The sequence below is a fragment of the Suncus etruscus genome, chromosome 17 (genome assembly GCF_024139225.1).
Source record: "Suncus etruscus isolate mSunEtr1 chromosome 17, mSunEtr1.pri.cur, whole genome shotgun sequence".
NCBI classification, from domain to species: Eukaryota; Metazoa; Chordata; class Mammalia; order Eulipotyphla; family Soricidae; genus Suncus; species Suncus etruscus.
In genome coordinates, this window is record NC_064864.1 from 45,605,307 (window position 1) to 45,624,664 (window position 19,358).

The following is a 19,358-nucleotide window of genomic DNA, read 5'->3' on the forward strand; positions in this document are numbered from 1 at the left end:
AGCTCAATGAGACAAGCAGGTATTTGAAGAGTGGCAGGGGTGCTGACAGATGGACCTGGGTCCTACGGCCCTGCCTTCTAAGTGTGCTTAGGGGCATCTCTGGGTAAATTGACTAGAGCAAGGGAGACCCCAAGAAGGAGACACTGGTTTACTGAGGGCTGGACTAGAGTCTAGGTTGACAAGTAATTTAATGAATGCCCCTCCACTAGGTTAGGATACCATGCCTGCCTCCCTTCTTATCTACTTTTTCCTCCTCCTCTCTGCCTCCACTAGATGGTTCTTAACTCACTCAGTGCCTCTAAATGTAGAGTGAATGGCAAATCAAAAACTTCAGTTGTAGCCATCAGATTTCAGATTTTATCAGATTTCAGGCTGCAGATATGTCAGGTGTTAGTCAAGACATCTCTCACCCTCAACAGACAGGTGAAGGGAGAGAATGAAGAATTCCAGGGTGAATCATCAGAAAGAATTTCAGGTTCTTCTGCAATACTCTCAGAGGATATGAAAATTTTCTGGGTATTCTGAAGAGTTTGAATATTCCTATTCTGATGGCTTGGGGTGTCAGACCACTGGAACACAGAACTTTAGTCTGGTATGTCTGAACCTCCCCTCCGCACCCCGATAATCTTCAGGCATTTCTGTTCTCTACTTTAGCTATCTGCTAATTGTAGATTCAGGCCCAAAATCCTTTTACATTTATGCCTCCCTCCCACCCTCTTACATGGTTCTCATAGGCATTCAGTGCCAGGATCAAAGCATCCTCTCTGAGAAGGGCGTCTTAGATGAAATGTTCACAAGATCAGGGTGGGGAAAAGCACCATAGCAGGAGACATTCTGTCTATTGTTGTTTCTAGAGTGGCAGGGCCCCCGTCATAACTGAATGTTTGGCAGAGAGGGGGTGGGAACTGATGGAAATTGGGAACACTCACAAGATGTACTTGCCCACCCCCTTGTCCTTCAGCTCCAATGACTTGGGCCACGATAGCCCCAAACTCTTGGATCTCTGCAGCCCTCACGGTGGAGCTAGAATGATAACAGGCCTGGGAAGAGAAGGGTGAGCTCTACCTGGACTAGGGCTAGAGTATGATCCCCCCAGGACAACCGATCCTCTCTCCTGGGGACCTAGATGACATTGTCAAAGAGCTGCATGGACCTCATGATGTTCTCGTCCTGTAGCCATATTGTGAGAAAGGCAGATTGGAGAGAGAGAAAGAAAACATTTGTCAGAGATAGGGTTGGGATGTTGAGTTAGAAAGGGGGGCATTAACAGAGAGAAAGGAAGGTGACACCTCAGTGGGGAAGGGAAAATATAGGGGGTGAGAGTAAGTGAGGTAGTTCTCTGGCCAAGGAGCCATTGAATCAGGTCATGGACATATGGAGAGCAGGGGCACTATACCTTTTGACAAGACTCAATGAATTCCTCAATGGTCACTACACCATCCTTGTTTCTGTCCATCTTCTGCAAAAGGGAGTCAGGTGGATAAAGGAAGAGGGGAAAAAAAAAAAAGAGAGGCAGAATTCCCTGAGTTCCCTGCTGGGCCCCTGCTTCTCTCCCCTTCACCTAGCCCCCTCCAGCATACCCAGTCCCAAGCACCTGGAAAAAGCTCTCCACATGTTCCCTTGGCGCCTCCTCCCGGAGCACAGGGTACGTGTATTTGCCCATCATGTCATAGATGGACTTCATGATGTCCAGCATTTCCTGTGGGACCAAGAGAGAGAAGCTGTTCCTCAGCCTTCAGATGAGGGCCCTTGGTTCTGGCTGGCACCCATTGCTGGCAGCGCTCACACAGGCCATGTCTGCCTGGTGGGTCCTTTCATACACAACCCCTTCTATTCGGCAGTTGTCCACACCTCCTTGGTGATGCAGCCATCCTTGTTGAGGTCATACAGGTTAAAGGCCCAGTTCAGCCTGTCATCTGTGGTTCCCCGAAGAATCACCGACAAACCAGCCACAAAATCCTGGGGACGAGGCAGGGGGAACTGTGTCTTCAAACCCCCACTCATCTTTCAGGGTTTGACCCAAAGCCCTCAGGAAAGAAGGCGTCCTGGCCCACCTAGAGCTCACCTCAAAACTGACAGAGCCATCATGGTCAGTGTCAAAGGCATTGAAGAGAAAAGTGGCATAAGTGCTGGAGTCTGCGGGACAAAGGCAGGTAGACAGAAGAGGCCTTCCTCACCTGTCCCTGGGGCTTCCCACACCCTTCCAAAACCCTCTTCCCAAATCAGCCTAGAGATGAACAGCTGCATCTCCTGGCTTTGCAGCCCTCTCACCTCCTTGAGGAAAGAACTGGGAGTAAATTTGCTTGAAGTTTTCCTCGTTGACAATTCCGCTGGGACACTCCTGGGGAGTGGGGTACATTTGGATGTGGGGAGAGCAGACAAAGAGCAGAGAAGAAGCCCACCTCCACTCACACCAGCTGTGGCCCAGAGATTCACAGAGGGAAGCTCTTCCTGCTGGGGGGAAGAGGGGCCCAGCAGGGTGCTTCCCTATTGGGAGGCAAGACCTCCCCAGACAGGAAAACAGCCACTTGGCAGTGTCCAGACTCTGAGCCCTTCAACTAGTCTGCTGTATGTTTAGGGACAAAAGGGGGCCCTGCCTCACCTCTAAACCATCAGGTTATTCTCTTCCACACAATCCCACCCCAAAGCCCCTCCCCCATCCAGTTTGGCTGCACACCAAAGACTCACGTTCTTGAAGCCCCTGTACAGAACCTGCAACTCCTTGCGTGTGAACTTGGTTTGCTCTTGAAGCTGCTCCAGCCCCTCTGGCCGGTGACACACGGTAGACAGTTCAAACTCATCCTCCACGCTATCTGCGAGGGAGGGGTGGGAGAGAGGACAGCCGAGCCTCAGGCCCGGCCCCCCTTGACCCTTCCTCAAAATCACTGGCCCCTTTTCCCAGCCTCCCCATCCATCCATTGATCTTTGACCCGGCAGAGTACAGAGTCCTTGGACCCCAAGCCCGGAACATCAAATCAAGGAGAGAGGATGTTGGTTTATCATTGGCCTCGAAGCCAGAGTCCTAATCCAGGCTGGCTTCTGGGCCCTTGGTCCAGGTCCACACCTTTGTCCCAGAAAAGGAAAAGGGGCTCCAGAGGGGATATCTGAAGGCCTGCCTGGACTCTGGGCACCCCACGACCGCTCAGATCCACCCCCATCCCAGCCTTGCCCCACCCAGATCCTACAATGCAGCCAAGTCCCTCCTACCCCAGCCATGCCCAAGCCATGCCAACCCAGCTGCGGCCAAGCCCCGTGCCCCGCCGTCCCCCAACCCACCCCTGCAAGCCTCAGCCAAGCCCCAACTCAATCCCCCCTGTGCCCACATCCAGTCCCCAGGCAGGTGCCCCCAATCCACCCGCCCACCAGGAGAGTGAGTCACCTGGGTCCAGCGGGCGGGGTCTGTGGGGGCGGAGGGAGGCTGGGGCGGCTAATGCTGAAGGGAGGGAACTGTCACCGAGAAAGCAAGCCGAGGACCAGGCCTTCTGCAGACACACCTCGCCACCCACACTCAAAGCAACTCACACTCACGGGGGATAGGGGCACACCAAGGAGCGCAGGCACACACCAAGTGGACCGTTCGCCTCACCCACATTCTTGCTTGTGCGAACTCTCACGCCTGTCATTTCCCAAGTCTACCTTGGGAAGGACCCAGTGAACTCAAGCAGGCCTTTATAGCTTGCAGAATGCAGTGTGCGGTGCAGTATGGCCCCAGTAAGAAAACAGACCTGCAGTCGAGTCACTCGACTGGGGACGAGGCTCACCCTAGTATTCTGCCACCACCCAGCCAAGGTCCTGAACAACACTTAACTCGAGGTTCAGAACACCAAGGGGCAGCCACCTATGGAGGTTAACTCACTAAAATGCTCAGACCCTCACGACCATGCTAGTGCTGCTGCAGTGGCCACACTCACACACACACACACACACACGCACACACACACACACGCACACACACACACTCACACACACACGCACGTTTACTTGCACCCTGGCAAACATGCTCCCAGACCTGACACTATACCAGGCCACTCGGGCCCAACCCTCAAGGTACCCGACCCACTGACTCGCACGCCCCCCTTGTTGGTCACGCCCACACACTCAGGACACTTCGCTCTCATTGGTCACACCCGGACTCATTCGGCCCCGCCCCCGGAAGCACAGGAGAGACACTTGCTTTCACTGACTGAGGGCAGGGCTTGGGGCCCGCAGCAAGGCAGCAGCTTGAGGAACCGCTGCTTCAGCGCTTTTTTAGTGGGCCCTGGAGGGTGGCCTGAGAAGAGAGAAGACCCCGGGAGCACACATTAACCTCCCTCTGTTCCTTCGTTCCCTGACCCGTCCCACCAGTCACAAATCAGTCCAAACTGTGTCTGGGCAAAAAATGGCAAAGGGTTGGGTAACTGGGTTTTGCGTTAAGGGAGCCCATTAGATTTCAGTGACTTGGAAAAATCCAAGCTGACTCTGGCCACCTTGTGTAACGAGACAACACGGGCAGTAAGATGGCTTGGGAAATGGCACTGGCCTCAGTGTCTGCTGATCCAGGTCCCTTGGCTCCCGTGATGAGATCTGAGGGTAATGCCCAATCTAGAGCTGAGTGTAATGCCCAATTCTAGAGCTGTCTGCCTTTCTCACACACACAAGGTGGCACGCATAATACATTACAAAGAATCAGTGACGAATACCATACAGTGACATTTCCATAACCAGCAATCACTCGTTTCTAGTAGCCTAGTAAATAGGACCTAGCCAGGATTCACATGTGCGTACATACTTTGACCCGGGGACACCACAAGTATAAATATATACAATATTACACGTGTGACCAACAATATCTGACACAAAAAGATCAATTTACACATAGCATGATGCAACCACACAGGAACAGACTGATTCTAGGACATGTGGACACTATTCAGGACACGATGGCATGGGCCAGGGTGATGATGCGAAGGGTTGGAGCGCATGCTTTGCATGTAGGACCACAGGTGCAGTTCCCAGCACTATACCAGGAGTAGCTCTTAAGAACAACCAGGTTATGACCTCAAAACAAGAACATTCCAAAAAGATACTCTGGAACTAGAAAGATGTTACAGCAGGTAGGGTGCTTGCATTGAACTCAGTCAATCCTGGGTCAATACTAAACACCTGATATATTCCCTTGGGTCCCAGCAGGAGTGATCTCTAAGTCAGAGCCAGGAGTAAGCCTGAGTACAATCAAGTGTGGCGCAAGACAAAAAGAAAGATACTGGGGCCGGCGAGGTGGCACTAGAGGTAAGTTGTCTGCCTTGCAAGCGCTAGCCAAGGAAGGACTGTGGTTCGATCCCCCGGCGTCCCATATGGTCCCCCCAAGCCAGAGGCAATTTCTGAGTGCTTAGCCAGGAGTATCAAACAGGTGTGGCCCGAAAAACCAAAAAAAAAAAAAAAAAAAGATACTATAATTCACGATATCCTCTAACATTATGACCCATTAGTCCATTAGTCACCTTGACACATACTCATATTGCAACCTTGGTACATCTAAAGACCCAAGATAGTGCCTGTGTCACAAACCACACTTGCCTGAAGTACACTTGCCTTTCTTCCTGAGTCTGTCAATCCAAGGCACCTTGAATCTTCCTGCTGGAGGACTGGAGCCACTCCCCCCACCCAATTCAGTGCTCTGAAATTGTGCCTCGCCCACTCCTTCCCAGCATAATTTGTTCCTCGAGGAGAAAGTGATAGACCTTGAGACTATGAGACCCTGAAAGTGACTGTTTTGATTCATGTCCCATTGACCTTCCCCTTCCCTTTATTTATATATACATGTCCTAAGGTCTGACCACATCCCAAGTGACCCTTAGGAGTTCCTCTGTGTGTGTGTGTGTGTGTGTGTGTGTGTGTGTGTGTGTGTGCGTGTGTCTGTGTCTGTTTCCCTGTCACACTTTCCGATTCTATGGCCAGAGACACTGTCTATTCCTCAAGAAACCTAACTACCGGGGCCAGAGAGATGGCGCCAGAGGTAAGGTGTCTGCCTTGCAAGTGCTAGCCAAGGAAGGACCAAGGTTCGATTCCCCGTCGTCCCATATGGTCCCCCAAGCCAGGGGCAATTTCTGAGTGCTTAGCCAGGAGTAACCCCTGAGCATCAAATGGGTGTAGCCCCAAAAAAAAAACAAACAAAGAAAAAAGGAAAGAAAGAAGGAAGGAAGGAAAGAAGGAAGGAAGGAAGGAAGGAAGGAAGGAAGGAAGGAAGGAAGGAAGGAAGGAAGGAAGGAAGGAAGGAAGGAAGGAAGGAAGGAAGAAAAGAAAGAAACCTAACTTCCTCCGACTCCCTTGAATGGAAGCTATTCTATTTTCCCATGGACTCCGTCCACTCAGGAAGGGTCCTTGCACTTCTCCCAGGAGGCACTTGCTTGATGTCACAGCTTTCTCTCCCTCTGAGTATCCTCTCTGCATCCCTTCCCCTCTGCACCCTCAACCACAGGGCCTAGGGAGGGGTGGAGGAAGGATCGAAGGCAGCCTGGCCTCCAGCCCAGCACCCCATTAGTCCTGACTTTGGTTTCCCAAAGCCAGACTGTGCCTGGGGCCTGTGATGATGTAGTGCAGAGTGTGTGCTTGACTGAGACAAGGGGGTGTGGAGAAATGGGGCTCTCCCACCTCTTCTAGCCTATTCTTCTCTCAGGACCCAATCTCAAGGCTCTTTTGAAGATGGGCAGAGAAAGAGATTGAATCACTTCACAGGATGCCCAGGTGGGAACCCTTTTCCCACTAGAGAGTCTAAAGCAGATGGTTGGTTGGAGCTTACCCCTAGGTCAGCAATAACAGCCAGGAGCAGTATAGTACAGTGGATGGGGTGCTTGCCTTCATGTAGCAGACCCAGATTTGATTCCTGGCATTGCACATGGTCCCAAGCCCATCAGGAGTGATTCCTGAGTGCAGATCCAGGAAGAGTAAGCCCTGAGCACTATGAGTTGTGGCCAAAAAACAAACCAAAGAAAATAAACACAAAAAAACACCCTCAACCCAGTCTCCCCCGGTTTATTCAGGACCAATCCTTGCTTCCCACCCACCCCAATAAACAGAGGGGCCGGAGCTATTGTACAACAGGTGGAACACTTGCCTTGTATGAGGCCAAGCCAGATTCAATCCCTATGGTCAATCTCATATGCTCCCCCAAGCATGGCCAGGAGGAGTGGTCCCTGAGCACCACTAGTGTGGCACCCCTAACCAAACCAAAACAAAACAAAAACAAGAGGATGTTTGCCTTGAATTCAGGGAACCAATGTTCTATGTCAAATCCTTGGCATTCCATATGGATGCCTTCCAGGAATAATTTCTGAGTACAGAACCGAGAATAACATGTGAGTACCCCTGGGTGTGGCCCAAACAAAAATTAAATAAATAAAATAAACACAACAGATGATGCCAGGTGGACAAGTGTTCTGCTCTTACTGAACCCCTTACTGAATTTGTCTGTGGCCCTTCCTCTTATCCTCAAATCCTTGCTTGTTTTTTCATCCTTTGTAGCCCTTCCAGCATGCTTCTTGCCTGTCTCTAGGTCCCTGGAAGAAGTGGGGAACAAGGGGCCGTAGAGATAGCATGAAGGTAAGGCATTTGCCTTGCATGCAGGTCAGTGGTTCAAATCCCGGCATCCCAAATGGTCCCCTGAGCCTGCCAGGAGTGATTTCTAAGCATGGAGCCAGGAGTAACCCCTGAGCGCTGCTGGGTGTGACCCAAAAAACAAAAAACAAAAAAAAAAAAAAAAGAAGTGGGGAACAGCCACACTAGAGTAATGCATTTCTTTGGTGGAAAAGGAGACATGCAAAGTCTCCAGAATGATGGTGCATGCTCCCTTCCCTACCTCCAGTATCACTGTCTCCACTTTTTGGGGAGTTACAGGGTTATTCCCTCATGATGCCCAAGGGTTACTCCTGTCCCTCCCATAACTCTTCCAATCCAAGCCTGGGGTGAGCAGCTGGTATTGCCTTAGAAACAGGGAAAGCCACACTCATGATCTAGCACTGAGGAGACTCAGCACATACCCCACAGGCATCATCACTCCAACCACACACCCTGTCACTCTGACACTGGCGACCACTGGCTCCCAATGTCACATATTTTATCCTTTCACACATAGGGGCCGCCTGTATGTACTTCACCAGCAAGGACAAAGGAGTCTTTAGAGACACTGTTGGCTCCTGGTCCTACGAAGACTCCCCGGAGTCTGCATTACCTCAGATGCCTGCACCTTCAGCACCACTGCCTGAACCTCTCCTCATGTACCCACCTCTATACCCCAGTCCTCCCATGTTGTACTCTTCATCACTTCCCTATACATGTGGTCTGGGTCTGTCCTTTCTTTACCTCAAACATCCCAGATTCCCTTCTCCCCTTCCACTTGGCCTAGCCCACCCCAACTCCATCACAAAGACAGAGTAGCCCAGTGCCAGGGCACTGGGCCTGACATCTCTCACCCTGGTTACCTTCCAAGGAGACAGGCTCAAAGAGGCCAAACTGCTCCAGGACCTTCACAAACAGGGCGAGGACCACGAGCACAGCGACCATCTCCAGCCCCTCCAGGCTCATGGTGGGCCTGGCACATGGCCCCAGCCCACCCAGGCACTCCAGCCAGCTTGTCTCACGGCTGGCCAGATTCTGGCCTGAGCAGGACAGTCCCAGCTGCCTTCCTCTCCTGCCTGTCTCCTCCCTCTTCTCTCCCTCAGCCCACACCTCCCAGCCACAGTGTCCTGCTCCTCACCTCAGTCTAGGGCGGGCAGCTCCTCGGAGCCTCTGGCTTGAAGGCCTGGAGCCAGGACAGGCCAAAGAAGGAAATAGCACTGGCTCAGACACCCTAAGGCTCCTCTTGGGCAAAGGGAGGGCTAGAAGGAGGAGCAAGCTCAGGGTAGACTGGAAGGTGAGGCAGTGAGAGGCTGGTGGATCAAAACAGACTTCTAGGTATAAAGAGGATGATGTCTGTAAGGTGGGTGGTGGTGGTCCTCAAAGTGTGTCTTGTATTTAGTGCCCATGAGCTGGGCAGTGAGAGTTTTATCGGATTTCACTTGGGTTGAAGAGGCACCAGGACATGCTTTGAGATGACAGATGGGAATGTGATCTCTGCTCTAACTAGGTGTATGGGTGTAGGCTTGTATGACTAACTGCATAGAACTATGGCACAGAAGCAGAGAGAAGACTGTGACCTTCCCTGTTGGGTGGACACCCCATCGATTGTGGTTGTCATGGAGACAGGGAGGCAGGAAGTACTCTCTCATTTTTATTTTTTGGTTTTTGGGTCACACCTGGTGCTCCTCAGAGTTACTCTTGGCTCTGCACTTAGGAATCACTCCTGGTGGACTGCATGGAATGCTGGGGATTGAGTGCAAGTGGGCCGCAAGCATTCTACCTGCCATTCTATCCATTCTATCTCTCTGGCCCCCAAGCCATCAACAGGGAAACTCAGGCCCAAGGGAGGGAAGATAAGATCCTTAGCTCAAGCTGGAAAAAGGCCATTTAGCCCAATTCTCCAGAGAGAAGGAGAGACTAAGTGATCTAACTTTAGGACAAGTGATTGTGAGTGGAAAAAAAAATGTAGCTCAGAAATGGAACATAAGTCCTGCAGGAAGACATGCCCACTAATGCCTGCAAATGGCTAAGAGGGGTGGGAGAAGAGAGAGAGAGAGAAATGGCTGAGAGAGAGATGAAGTAATGATGTTCTAAGAAGTAAAGGGAGTTGCTTAAGAGCACCCAGATAAGAGATGATGTATATTTGAACTCTGATAGTTGAAAAAAACAAAAAAGGGTTTTCCTTATTTGTTTTTTGGAGCCATACCCAGCCGTGCTCAGGGCTTACTCCTGACTCTGTATTCAGGGATCACTCCCGGAAGGGCTTGGAAGACCAAATGGGGTGCTGATTATAGAACCAGGGTTAGCTGAGTACAAGGTAAGTGCCCTAACCGCTATATAATCATTCTAGGCCCTGAGTCTACACAAACTGAACACATTTCTGAGTTGGTGTCTGTGAAACAAATTCTATGGAAAGGGTTTTGGTTTCTAACTGGGCCAGGAGAAATGCTCACTCAGAAATCTCTAATCTGGGGGCCAGAGAGATAGCATGAAGGTAAGGCCTTTGCCTTTCATGCAGAAGGTCAGTGGTTTGAATCCAGGCATCCCATATGATCCCCTGAGCCTGCCAGGAGCGATTTCTGAGCATAGAGCCAGGAGTAACCCCTGAGCACTGCCAGGTGTGACCTCTCCCCCAAAAAAGAAATCTCTAATCTATCTATTCAAAAATCAGGGGCTGGAGAGATAGCACAGCGGTAGGCCATTTGCCTTGCCTGCAGCCGACCTGGGGTGGATCCGGTTTGATTCCCTGCCAAGGACGATTTCTGTGTACAGAGCCAGGAGTAATTCCTGAGGATCGCTGGGTGTGGACCAACAATCAATCAATCAATCAACTAATCAATCAATAAATAAAGGGGGCTGGAGGAATGGTGCAGCAGTAGGGTGTTTGTCTTGCACGTGGAAGACCCAGGACAGACTGCGGTTTGATTCCCTGGCATCCCATATGGTCCCCCAAGCCAGGAGCGATTTCTGAGAGCATAGCCAGGAGCAACCCCTGAGTATCACTGGGTGTGGCCCAAAAATCCAAAAAATAAATAAGTACATAAGAAATAAATAAAGTTAAAAAAAAGACAGAGCAATAGTACAGCAGGTAGGGCCTTTGCCTTGCATGCAACTGGCCTGGATTTGATCCTTGGTATCATCTATGGTCCTCTGAGCCCTGCATGGAATGATTCTTGAGTGCAGAGACCTGTACTTACTCAGAATAAGCCCTAAGTACAGAGGGGTGTGACTCTAAGAGAAAACAAAACAAAAAAGTACTTGCTATGTGACTGTTCTGTGGTTGAAATTGTTCTAAGATTGTATAGTGGCTGGAGTGATAGCACAGTGAGTAGTGCACTTGACTTGCATTCTGTCAAATCAGGTTTAATCCCTGGGACCTAAATGGTCCCAAGTACCACAAGGAGTAATTCCTGAGTTCAGAACCAGCAGTATGCCCTGAGCTCAAAAGAAAGAAGGCCTTGAACTTAGTGATACTAAATACTTCTAACTATATGCTAGAGAGATCATTCAAGCAACAGAAGTTGGAAAGTGCTTTGCATACATTAGGCCTGGGATTCATCCTGGTGCTAAGAATGATCCCTGGCGCAGAACTGAAAGTAATCCTTGAGCTATCCCAGGTGGTTCACACACACACACACACACACACACACACACACCACTTTTCCAGGAAACACATGAAGAGGGAATATTTTGAGCTGGTTATTAAAGGATGACTAAAATGTCAACAGGTCAGTGGCCAGAGCAATGGTGTACTGGGAAGGGTCCTTGCCTTGCATGAGATAGATCCAGTTTCTATCCCCAGCATTCTATATAGTGCTTCAAGCCCATTAGGAGTAATCCCTGAGCATTACCAGGTGTGACCCTGAGCATTACCAGGTGTGACCCTGAGCATTACCAGGTGTGACACTCCCCAAAGTCAACAGTTCTTCTTAAAAAAAGTGTCACATCTTGGGACCAGAGAGATAGCTCAATGGTAGAGCATTTGCCTTGCACACGACCAAAACAGGTTGGATGCTGGTTTGATTCCCGGCATCCTGTATAATCACCCGAGCCTGCCAGGAGCGATTTCTGAGCATAGAGTGAGAAATAACTCTTGAGCACTGCTGGGTGTGAGCCAAAAACCAAAAACCAAAAAAAAAAAAAAAGAAAAAAAGAAAAAAAATAGTGTCACATCTCTTCTGTCCAGATACTTACGTATATTCTTTTTATGTTTTTGTTTTTGTTTGGTTTTTGGGCCACACCCGGCGGTGCTCAGGGGTTACTCCTGGCTGTCTGCTCAGAAATAGGTCCTGGCAGGCATGGGGGACCATATGGAACACCGGGATTCGAACCAACCACCTTTGGTCCTGGATCGGCTGCTTGCAAGGCAAATGCCGCTGTGCTATCTCTCCGGGCCCAATACTTACGTATATTCTAACTATTCTAACTAGGCCCTCTCAATAACCTATAGGCAGGGTGTATGATTGCTGTTTTTATTGCTGACATGGTCAGAATGATAAGCTTTGTATCATCTTGCAGGTGAAAGAATTGCAGGTCAGATAAGTGAATTTTCCATGATTATATAGATGATAAGGATGGATCAACCTATCCAATCCAGTGTGGGGGCCTATATGGTCCCCTAAGCACCAACACCAAGCGGGCTCCCTCTCCCCACAAAAAATGAAGCTCCTGGGTGACAGTAGCTTAGATCAAGTTGGGGATCTAGGCTAGAGCCATTCCATGAATGTCATGACAGAGGGTATGGATTGAAAGAGGTAGTTAAGTAGCTCCTTTCTGCTCCTTTTTATTTCATTCTTTTGGCTTTTGGGCTCCACCTGGCTATGCTCAGGGTTCACTCCAGGCTTTGTGCTCAAAGATCATTCCTGGCAGAGATAAGGGGACCATATGGGATATCAGGAATTAAATTTGGGTCTCAGCTGTGTGTAAGGCAAGCACCTACCTGTTGTCCTATAGCCCCAGCCTTCCTTCTTGCTCTTTGCTACTTACTGGTTCACAGGTGGACAGATCCACAATCTTGCAACCAGTTGCTCTGTCCCTGGACCCTCCTCTCATTTCCACTCTCCATATCCAGAGACTTTCACCTACCTTATAGGACTCAGGTCCTAAGTGTGGTCAGTCAGAATGAGAGTTGCCTTTAAGACTCTCCCTTTCCCTTCAGGGCCTGTGAAGGAAAAGGGAGAAACCCACCCAAACAGAGACCTGTCCTCCCCAAACTTTCAGGTAGCACCAGCTCTGCACTGAAAGGAATGAAAATGTCATGGAAACACGTTAGGAAGTAAGGTAAACTGTCTGGAACTATTAGGTTTTTCAAGTCTCACCAGCGATTACTATTACAACTCATTTCTTTCACACAGTTAAAATCCTGAGGAATTGGGCCCGGAGAGATAGCACAGCGGTGTTTGCCTTGCAAACGGCCGATCCAAGTCCAAAGATGGTTGGTTCGAATCACGGTGTCCCATATGGTCCCCCGTGCCTGCCAGGAGCTATTTCTGAGCAGACAGCCAGGAGTAACCCCTGAGCAATGCCGGGTGTGACCCAAAAACCAAAAAAAAAAAAAAAAAATCCTGAGGAATTCTGGACCTCTATGTACTCTCCCAGTTACACAGCCAATGAAGACCCCAGAGCCCTCCTCAGGCAGCCCAGCCCCTTTCCTTCATCACATCAGGCCCAAAGACACCTCAGCACCCCCACACCCCACCACTGCCTTACGTGATTAATGGCCTCCCTAGGCCTTGGGGCTATTTTGGGGCCTGGAAGTCAAGCCTGCTGATTGAGAGTTGGCCTGGCCTGGCTCCAGCCATCTGTCACTTGAGACAGGCCAAGCAAGGGGCTCAGGGGACGCATGCTCCCCAAGAGATTTCTAAACATGGCCCTGGTGGAGTTTCATTTCCCCTCTTTCTGGAGAAAGAAGGGCCACAAGTCTAGCTTATTCTCTAGGGTCTCCAGGGGAGCTTACGGAGAGAGCCAGAAAGCTACAGATCCCAGAATGCCCTGGCTAGATTATTTTGGCCTCCAGAGCCCAGGAGGAGAGGGGATGTAGGTTCTGGAGGCCCTGGTGGAAAACGGAGGTGTACACAACTCGCAGCAATGCCAAGACAGGAGACCCACAATCCTCAAAACACTCCAGACCCCACACCAAGTTTGTGAAGGCAACACAACTATTGTGCTGAGGAGCCCCCAACCCAAAGCTAAAGCATAGAAATTCAGGTACGTGTGGTTAGTGCCAGGAAATTCCAGGGATATGCCACCTCAGAGAGCCACAGCGACCCCAGACACCCCTGCTCCTTAATATACAGCCCTACATCCATCCCAGCATGCATGGGGCCACTTTCTCCTCTGGATGCCAATTTGGAACACTTTAATCTGAGCAGTCCGGGACCTGCCTTTCATGCTGCCCCTGCACCTCTTGAGGCACCCCAACCCCTCTTTGCTCCGGGAAGACTCCTAACCCACTCCTGCCTTCTATATCAGATCCACTTTTGTCCAGGATCAGGTCAAAATCCCTCCCCCACATTTTAATTTCTCCAGAGATCCCACTGCTACATTTCTGCCCCTCACCTCTGCGTCCCTACTTCACTTGGCCTGCTCCGGGAGGATCCATGTCCCTCCCTCCCTGCCTGCCTCATACCTGGGGACAGCGACCCAGTCACCAGCTGGTAGAGGGATCGTGCTGCCTGGCCCAGTGGGCTCGGGCACCTGCGCGGGCAGCGGCTCATGATCTGCGGCGCCCGGCAGAGCGCAGTGGCCACAGCCCCGCCCCGGCCCGCGCCGGCCACGCCCCAAGGCCTCCCGCGCTTCACGCACATCACCTCGTCCGGAAAGTTCCTGGAGATTCCTCGCAGCCCTCGCTGCCTCATCATGCTTTCTGGGGGCCACGCACGGGCTTTGAGGAAGGACCTTACGCCTAGCATCCTAATTCCTCTGCCTGCTGCACCCATTCGGCTCCGGACAAGGAGAAAAGGGGCACGGTTGCCATGGTTACTACCCACATCGCCGCTGCCCACATCTGGGCTGAAGGCAGAGGAAGGAGGAAAGTGTGGCCAGAGCACCGAGTAGCAAAGCAGGCAGGCTCGGCTGGGCTGTGTCCGATGTCCCGCTCTCCTGCACCGGAGTCCCGGCGCTTCTATTCCCGTTTGTGCGGGTCTTGCGGGTGCACACTCTCCCACGCTCAGGAGCCCTACTTCCCGGCTTCACTCATCTCAGACCTGCAATAAACTCTCGCGGCCCACTAACGCCTCCAATCCCCCAGAAGATCCTTTGGGTCCCCCCACATCCCTCAGGCGGGGACCCCGCAGCTGGGACTGAAAAGCAAACATTTACCCGGCCGGAGTTGCCTGCCAACTCTGCAAATTTAGTCTGTTGGCTTCGGAGACTGTGCTCCCCGAATCCGCTCGCGGCACGTCTCTGCCGGGACCACACGGAGGCGCCCTACTCCGGGGAACGAAGCTCGGGCCCGGGGACGTCGGATCTCCCGGGCACCAAGTTCCCCCTCTCCACGCACCGCACCTGTCTGTCTGTCCCCTCTGTGCCGACTCGGAGAGAACCTCCGCAGTCTGCCAGCTCCTGTCGCCGTCACACTACAGTCCTTCTACACTGGGAAAACGGAGGGGAGCAGGGGCGGCAACCAGCTGTGCGCAGAGGTGGGATTTAGACAACCCCACACCCTATTTCCCGCTCTTGCAGCTTTGTTTCGAGTCTCGGGGTGCTCCTCCGGGAAGCAAAGCACTCGTGGCGGGTCGTTGCACAGAAGTCGAACTTTGGCGCTCCGGTCAGCCGGGCCAGGAATTCCTCCCTGTTCAGCACCGCGGACAACGACTCCCTTTAGGGTTCCAGCACTAGCGTTGGGAGGCTAGGGGAGAGGGCACCCAGCAAGTTCTTAATGCTGGGGTCTGAGCCCCATTTATCTCCTGCCTACGAGAAACCCTCCTCCGCACGGGAGCCCCAGGAGGTGCTACTTGCATTTCCAAGAGTGCGGAGTTCTCTATGGTGTGCGAGCGAGGGAGGCTGCGGAGGACGGCACCGCTGTTCTTAACTTTTAGAAGGAAGGCAGACAGGAAGCAGCAACCCCATTTTACAAAGCAGAAAGGTGAGGTCGAAGGAGTGAGATTGTAGCCGAAACCCTCCCCCTGCTATTCAAATGCTTTGCAGGTTGTGCTAGTCTCAACCTGGCGCCCCATTCTGCTAGCTAAGTGGGGAGGACATAAAGTCCTCTAACGGACAATCAAAGAAGGCAGGAACACATGCAGGCCCTAGGGCTGTTAGAACTCTCAGAGCTCCTGAGCCCATGGGGCTCAGAGGAAGTACCAGACAAGTAGACTAGAGAGTTCATTAGGTACTCTAGGGCTCACACAAGTGGGCCTGGCAGAAAGGAAAGGTTTCTGGGAGCAGGGGCCTGGGCACTGAGTCCAGACGCTCTCCCGTTGAATGAGGGGGGGGGGGGTGACACTTAAGACTCTGCCATCCATTCCAGTCTCCCTTCTACTCCCCTCGGGGCACACACGGGTCCACCTCCAGTTCTTTCTTTGTGTTTTGGACTGTGTGCTGGAGACTGGACAGACAGTTCAGGGAGACACATACACACACACACGCACACATGGAACCACGTACAAGGTGACGCAGTCTCCCACACAAGCACATGGAAAAGCCTACCAGACCCAGAACTACGCACAGATGTACTGGTTTCACAGACGCCAGTGTGGGAAGAGAGGGCGCTGGGTAGCAAGACGCCAGCTACAGGGGCTAGTGTCTCGGTGGGTCTGGAGTAGTGGTTAAATGACATGTTTTGCTCCAGGTTTGGGCAATGTTCTGGAGGGTTATTAGGTTGGAGGAGCTTGAGTTGTAAGAATGATCTCAGTACTTTTGAGGGGTAGAAGGCGGGTGAGCCAGTATGAAGCAAAGTCTCCCCAGAGGAACTAGCTGCAGGGCCTGGGAGCTGGGACAGGCAGCAAGGCACTGGATTCCTTCTCTGGGCCACCCGGGCACTTGGTGGAAAATGTAGGGTACAGTGTGGCATACAAGAAAACCTAATTCTCACCCTGGAGCTGGAGAAGCAGCAAGGGTGAGCCATGTCATTAACACTCACCGCCCCTCACTGCAGGCAGTGCCAAAGGAAACAGCATACCAGCATCAAATGCCAATGTAGCCACATGGCATCACAAAAAACAGCACACAACAGAGCTTGGGCAAACCCACAGGCAGCAAGTCTTTCAAAGGACGGGCATGAGTGAAGGCCGACCCACGCCACTTCACACAGAGCCACACTCGGCACACGGACGCACAGAGAACAGAGACGACAACTTCAGGAGTACAACCAGGACACTCGCAGTCTCGCTCAGACTTGGGGATCAACAAGACCACACACAGGCAACACTCGTCTGGCTGTTCCCCAGCCTGGGGCACATGGCAACCACATATCCACACACAGACATGCACGGAGAATGACAAGTGCTCACGCACGGAACACCTCCCACTGCAGACGCCCTCCCAGTTTTGTGTCACACATGCCCACACCTGCTGCCTCTCCCACCTGCCCTGACAGCTCTGTGCCCACCCGAGACCCTGGGGGTGGGTGGGAATCCAGCTTTGAACTCCAGTATCTAGCTGGCCGCCCAGAACAGCCAGGAGGGTGCTTGGAAATGGGGGACCTTGTGGGAAAGGGCCTGGCAGGGGTCAGCGAGCTGAACGGCCTGGGGTGGGGGTGGGACCTACCCGCTACCCACCCTTGGCCCCTGAGCCCCCGACTCACCCGTGAGCTGGTCGTAGGACCCGTCCAGGTCTCGGGAATCGGACAAACTCTCCTTGCGGCCCTGGCCCCGCATGGCCCCCCGCGCCCCGTTCCCTTCCCGCCGGGGCTGTGGGAGGGGGCGCCGGGGGGCCGGAACGGGGCGCTCACACGGCGCCCCCTCCTGTCTGAGCGCGCTGCTGGGGTTGGGGGCCTGGTGGGTCAGGTCGGGCTGCAGTGGGCGGGCAGGGGCCGGGGTCGGGGGCCCAGCCGTGGCCCCGGGGCAGGAGGTGAGCGCGGAACCGCAGAGGAGCGGAGCCGAGTGCCGAGTGGAGCGAGCTGCCTCTCCGCCCGCCCCCTCCCCGCGGCTGTCACCGCCGCCTCCCCCCTTGGCGCTGCCCGGATTGGCTCCCCCTACCCCGGCCCCTCCTCTGCCGCCCGCGGGAGGCACCCGGTAGATGAGCGGACTGGGGAGTGCCGGACCGAGCCTGGCGCTCCAGCGGGTCTGGGGTCTGAGGAGACCCCGCCCCAGACCCCGGGCTCTCCAGCTGTCAGCCTATTTTCTCCGGCATCTCCCCACCAAGTGCTCCTCGCCAGCACCCATTCTGCTAGAGGGCTGGTGGCGCTGGGGACCGATAGCTGTGGACTGCATCTGTCTCCCTATTCCCCAGAGTCACCCACTCTGGGCCCTATTCACTGTCTCTCCCCTAGATCCTGATCTAATGACCCCCATGGTCATCTGGGAGAAAATAAGTGAACCGGGTCAGTTCTCAAGATTTTCCAGTTCTTGTTGCTTTCCGTAGTCCATTCTCTGGCCCACTCCAGTCAGGAACATCTGAAGAGCCACTAAGAGTTGGGGTGAGAACTCAGTGAGGGGGTGATGTTTTGGTTAGAGGGGCCTTCTTCTTAGGTTCCTTTCAGAGCCAGGGTCTGACCTAGCCCAACTATCCCAGGAGTGTCTCACCAGCACCAGGTGCTCCCTAGGCTGGCTGGTAATTGAGGGTTCCTTCCATCCCCTGGAATGGGAAGCTGTGTAAGTCCCAGGGTCCAATCCTGGAGTGACCTACGGAAAGCTTGGTTTATCTGCTCTTCGTGAGATTGTTAGCACACAGAAAGGCGGGTGGAAGTCCAGGCAGAGCCCCTGGAGAGGAGCGACAGCAGGAGGACGGAGGGCTTGGCACCTGGCCAGAAAACTTGCCACAGACACCAGGGCAGGACCAGGAGCTGATTTCTAGGAGAGGACGTGGCTCCTATTTGGGGTGCTTTTGTGGTTACTGATGGGCTTTTGGAGCATGGGTGGGATCCTCTGCTGTGCCTAAGATCTGCCCTTGTTCATGGTGAGCTTCATCGTGAACAGGAAGGCAGGAAGCAGCACAAACAGTCTGACCCAGGGCTGAAGGGATAGGGCAACAGGCTGAGTAATTGACTTGCATGTGGCTGGCCCAGGTTCCATCCCTGGCACTGAAAATGGTCTTAGCCTGGCCAGAAGTGATCTTTGGGCAGAACCATGAATATGCTAGCATCTCTCGATGTGACTTCAAAACAAAAATGAAACTAAATGGTCTGGCTTCTCAATTTCCTGTCAAAGTTCGACAGTGAAGGGAGACAAGGGAACTCCCTTCTCTATCCTTCCACCAGAAAAGCAAGGGAGGCTGCAACACTCAGAAGCAAGTGGTCTGGAGGGCTGGGTGTCTCCAAGCACCCTTGCTATCCAAACAGGACCAACATCTGGATGTGATCTTAATGACATTTGGGAAATGACTTCTGGGTAACAAAGATTAAGGAGAAAAAAATGACACTTCAAAGACCGTCCCATCGAAATCAATCTTTAATAACTTCAGTCTGTCACCGGCTCGTTGGGTCAGTGGAACCCCTGAATGCCCAGGTGGGGCAGTCATCTAGTGATTGGAGATAACCCAGCCCATCTCTGCAGACTCTGCCTCTGCAGCTGGCAGGTGTTGGTGGAGACTCTGGGACTGTGTGGCTGTGTGCTCGACTGGAGCTGGAACTCTGGCCCAGGGAGAGCAGGTGTCCCCAGAGATTG

General features: G+C 52.6%; 1 protein-coding gene across 5 annotated transcripts; it reads right to left on the bottom strand.

Moving 5' to 3' along the window:
- Positions 1-859: 859 nt before the first annotated feature.
- Positions 860-17,660, bottom strand: KCNIP2 (potassium voltage-gated channel interacting protein 2). Of its 5 annotated transcripts, XM_049764335.1 has the most exons (11): positions 17,339-17,660; positions 4,175-4,270; positions 4,052-4,059; positions 3,380-3,479; positions 2,689-2,813; positions 2,272-2,341; positions 2,066-2,136; positions 1,852-1,959; positions 1,595-1,699; positions 1,397-1,459; positions 860-1,170 (listed from the first exon to the last, which is right to left on the bottom strand). In XM_049764335.1, the coding sequence occupies exons 1-11, from the start codon at positions 17,409-17,411 to the stop codon at positions 1,123-1,125; spliced, it is 867 nt and encodes a 288-aa protein (XP_049620292.1). In that variant the 5' UTR covers positions 17,412-17,660; the 3' UTR covers positions 860-1,122. The 5 variants fall into 5 exon arrangements, with proteins under 5 accessions (XP_049620292.1, XP_049620290.1, XP_049620291.1 ...); XM_049764333.1 differs by lacking the exon at positions 4,052-4,059 and having other exon boundaries at positions 3,380-3,433; XM_049764334.1 differs by lacking the exons at positions 3,380-3,479; positions 4,052-4,059; positions 4,175-4,270.
- Between the last annotated feature and the right edge of the window lie 1,698 nt (positions 17,661-19,358).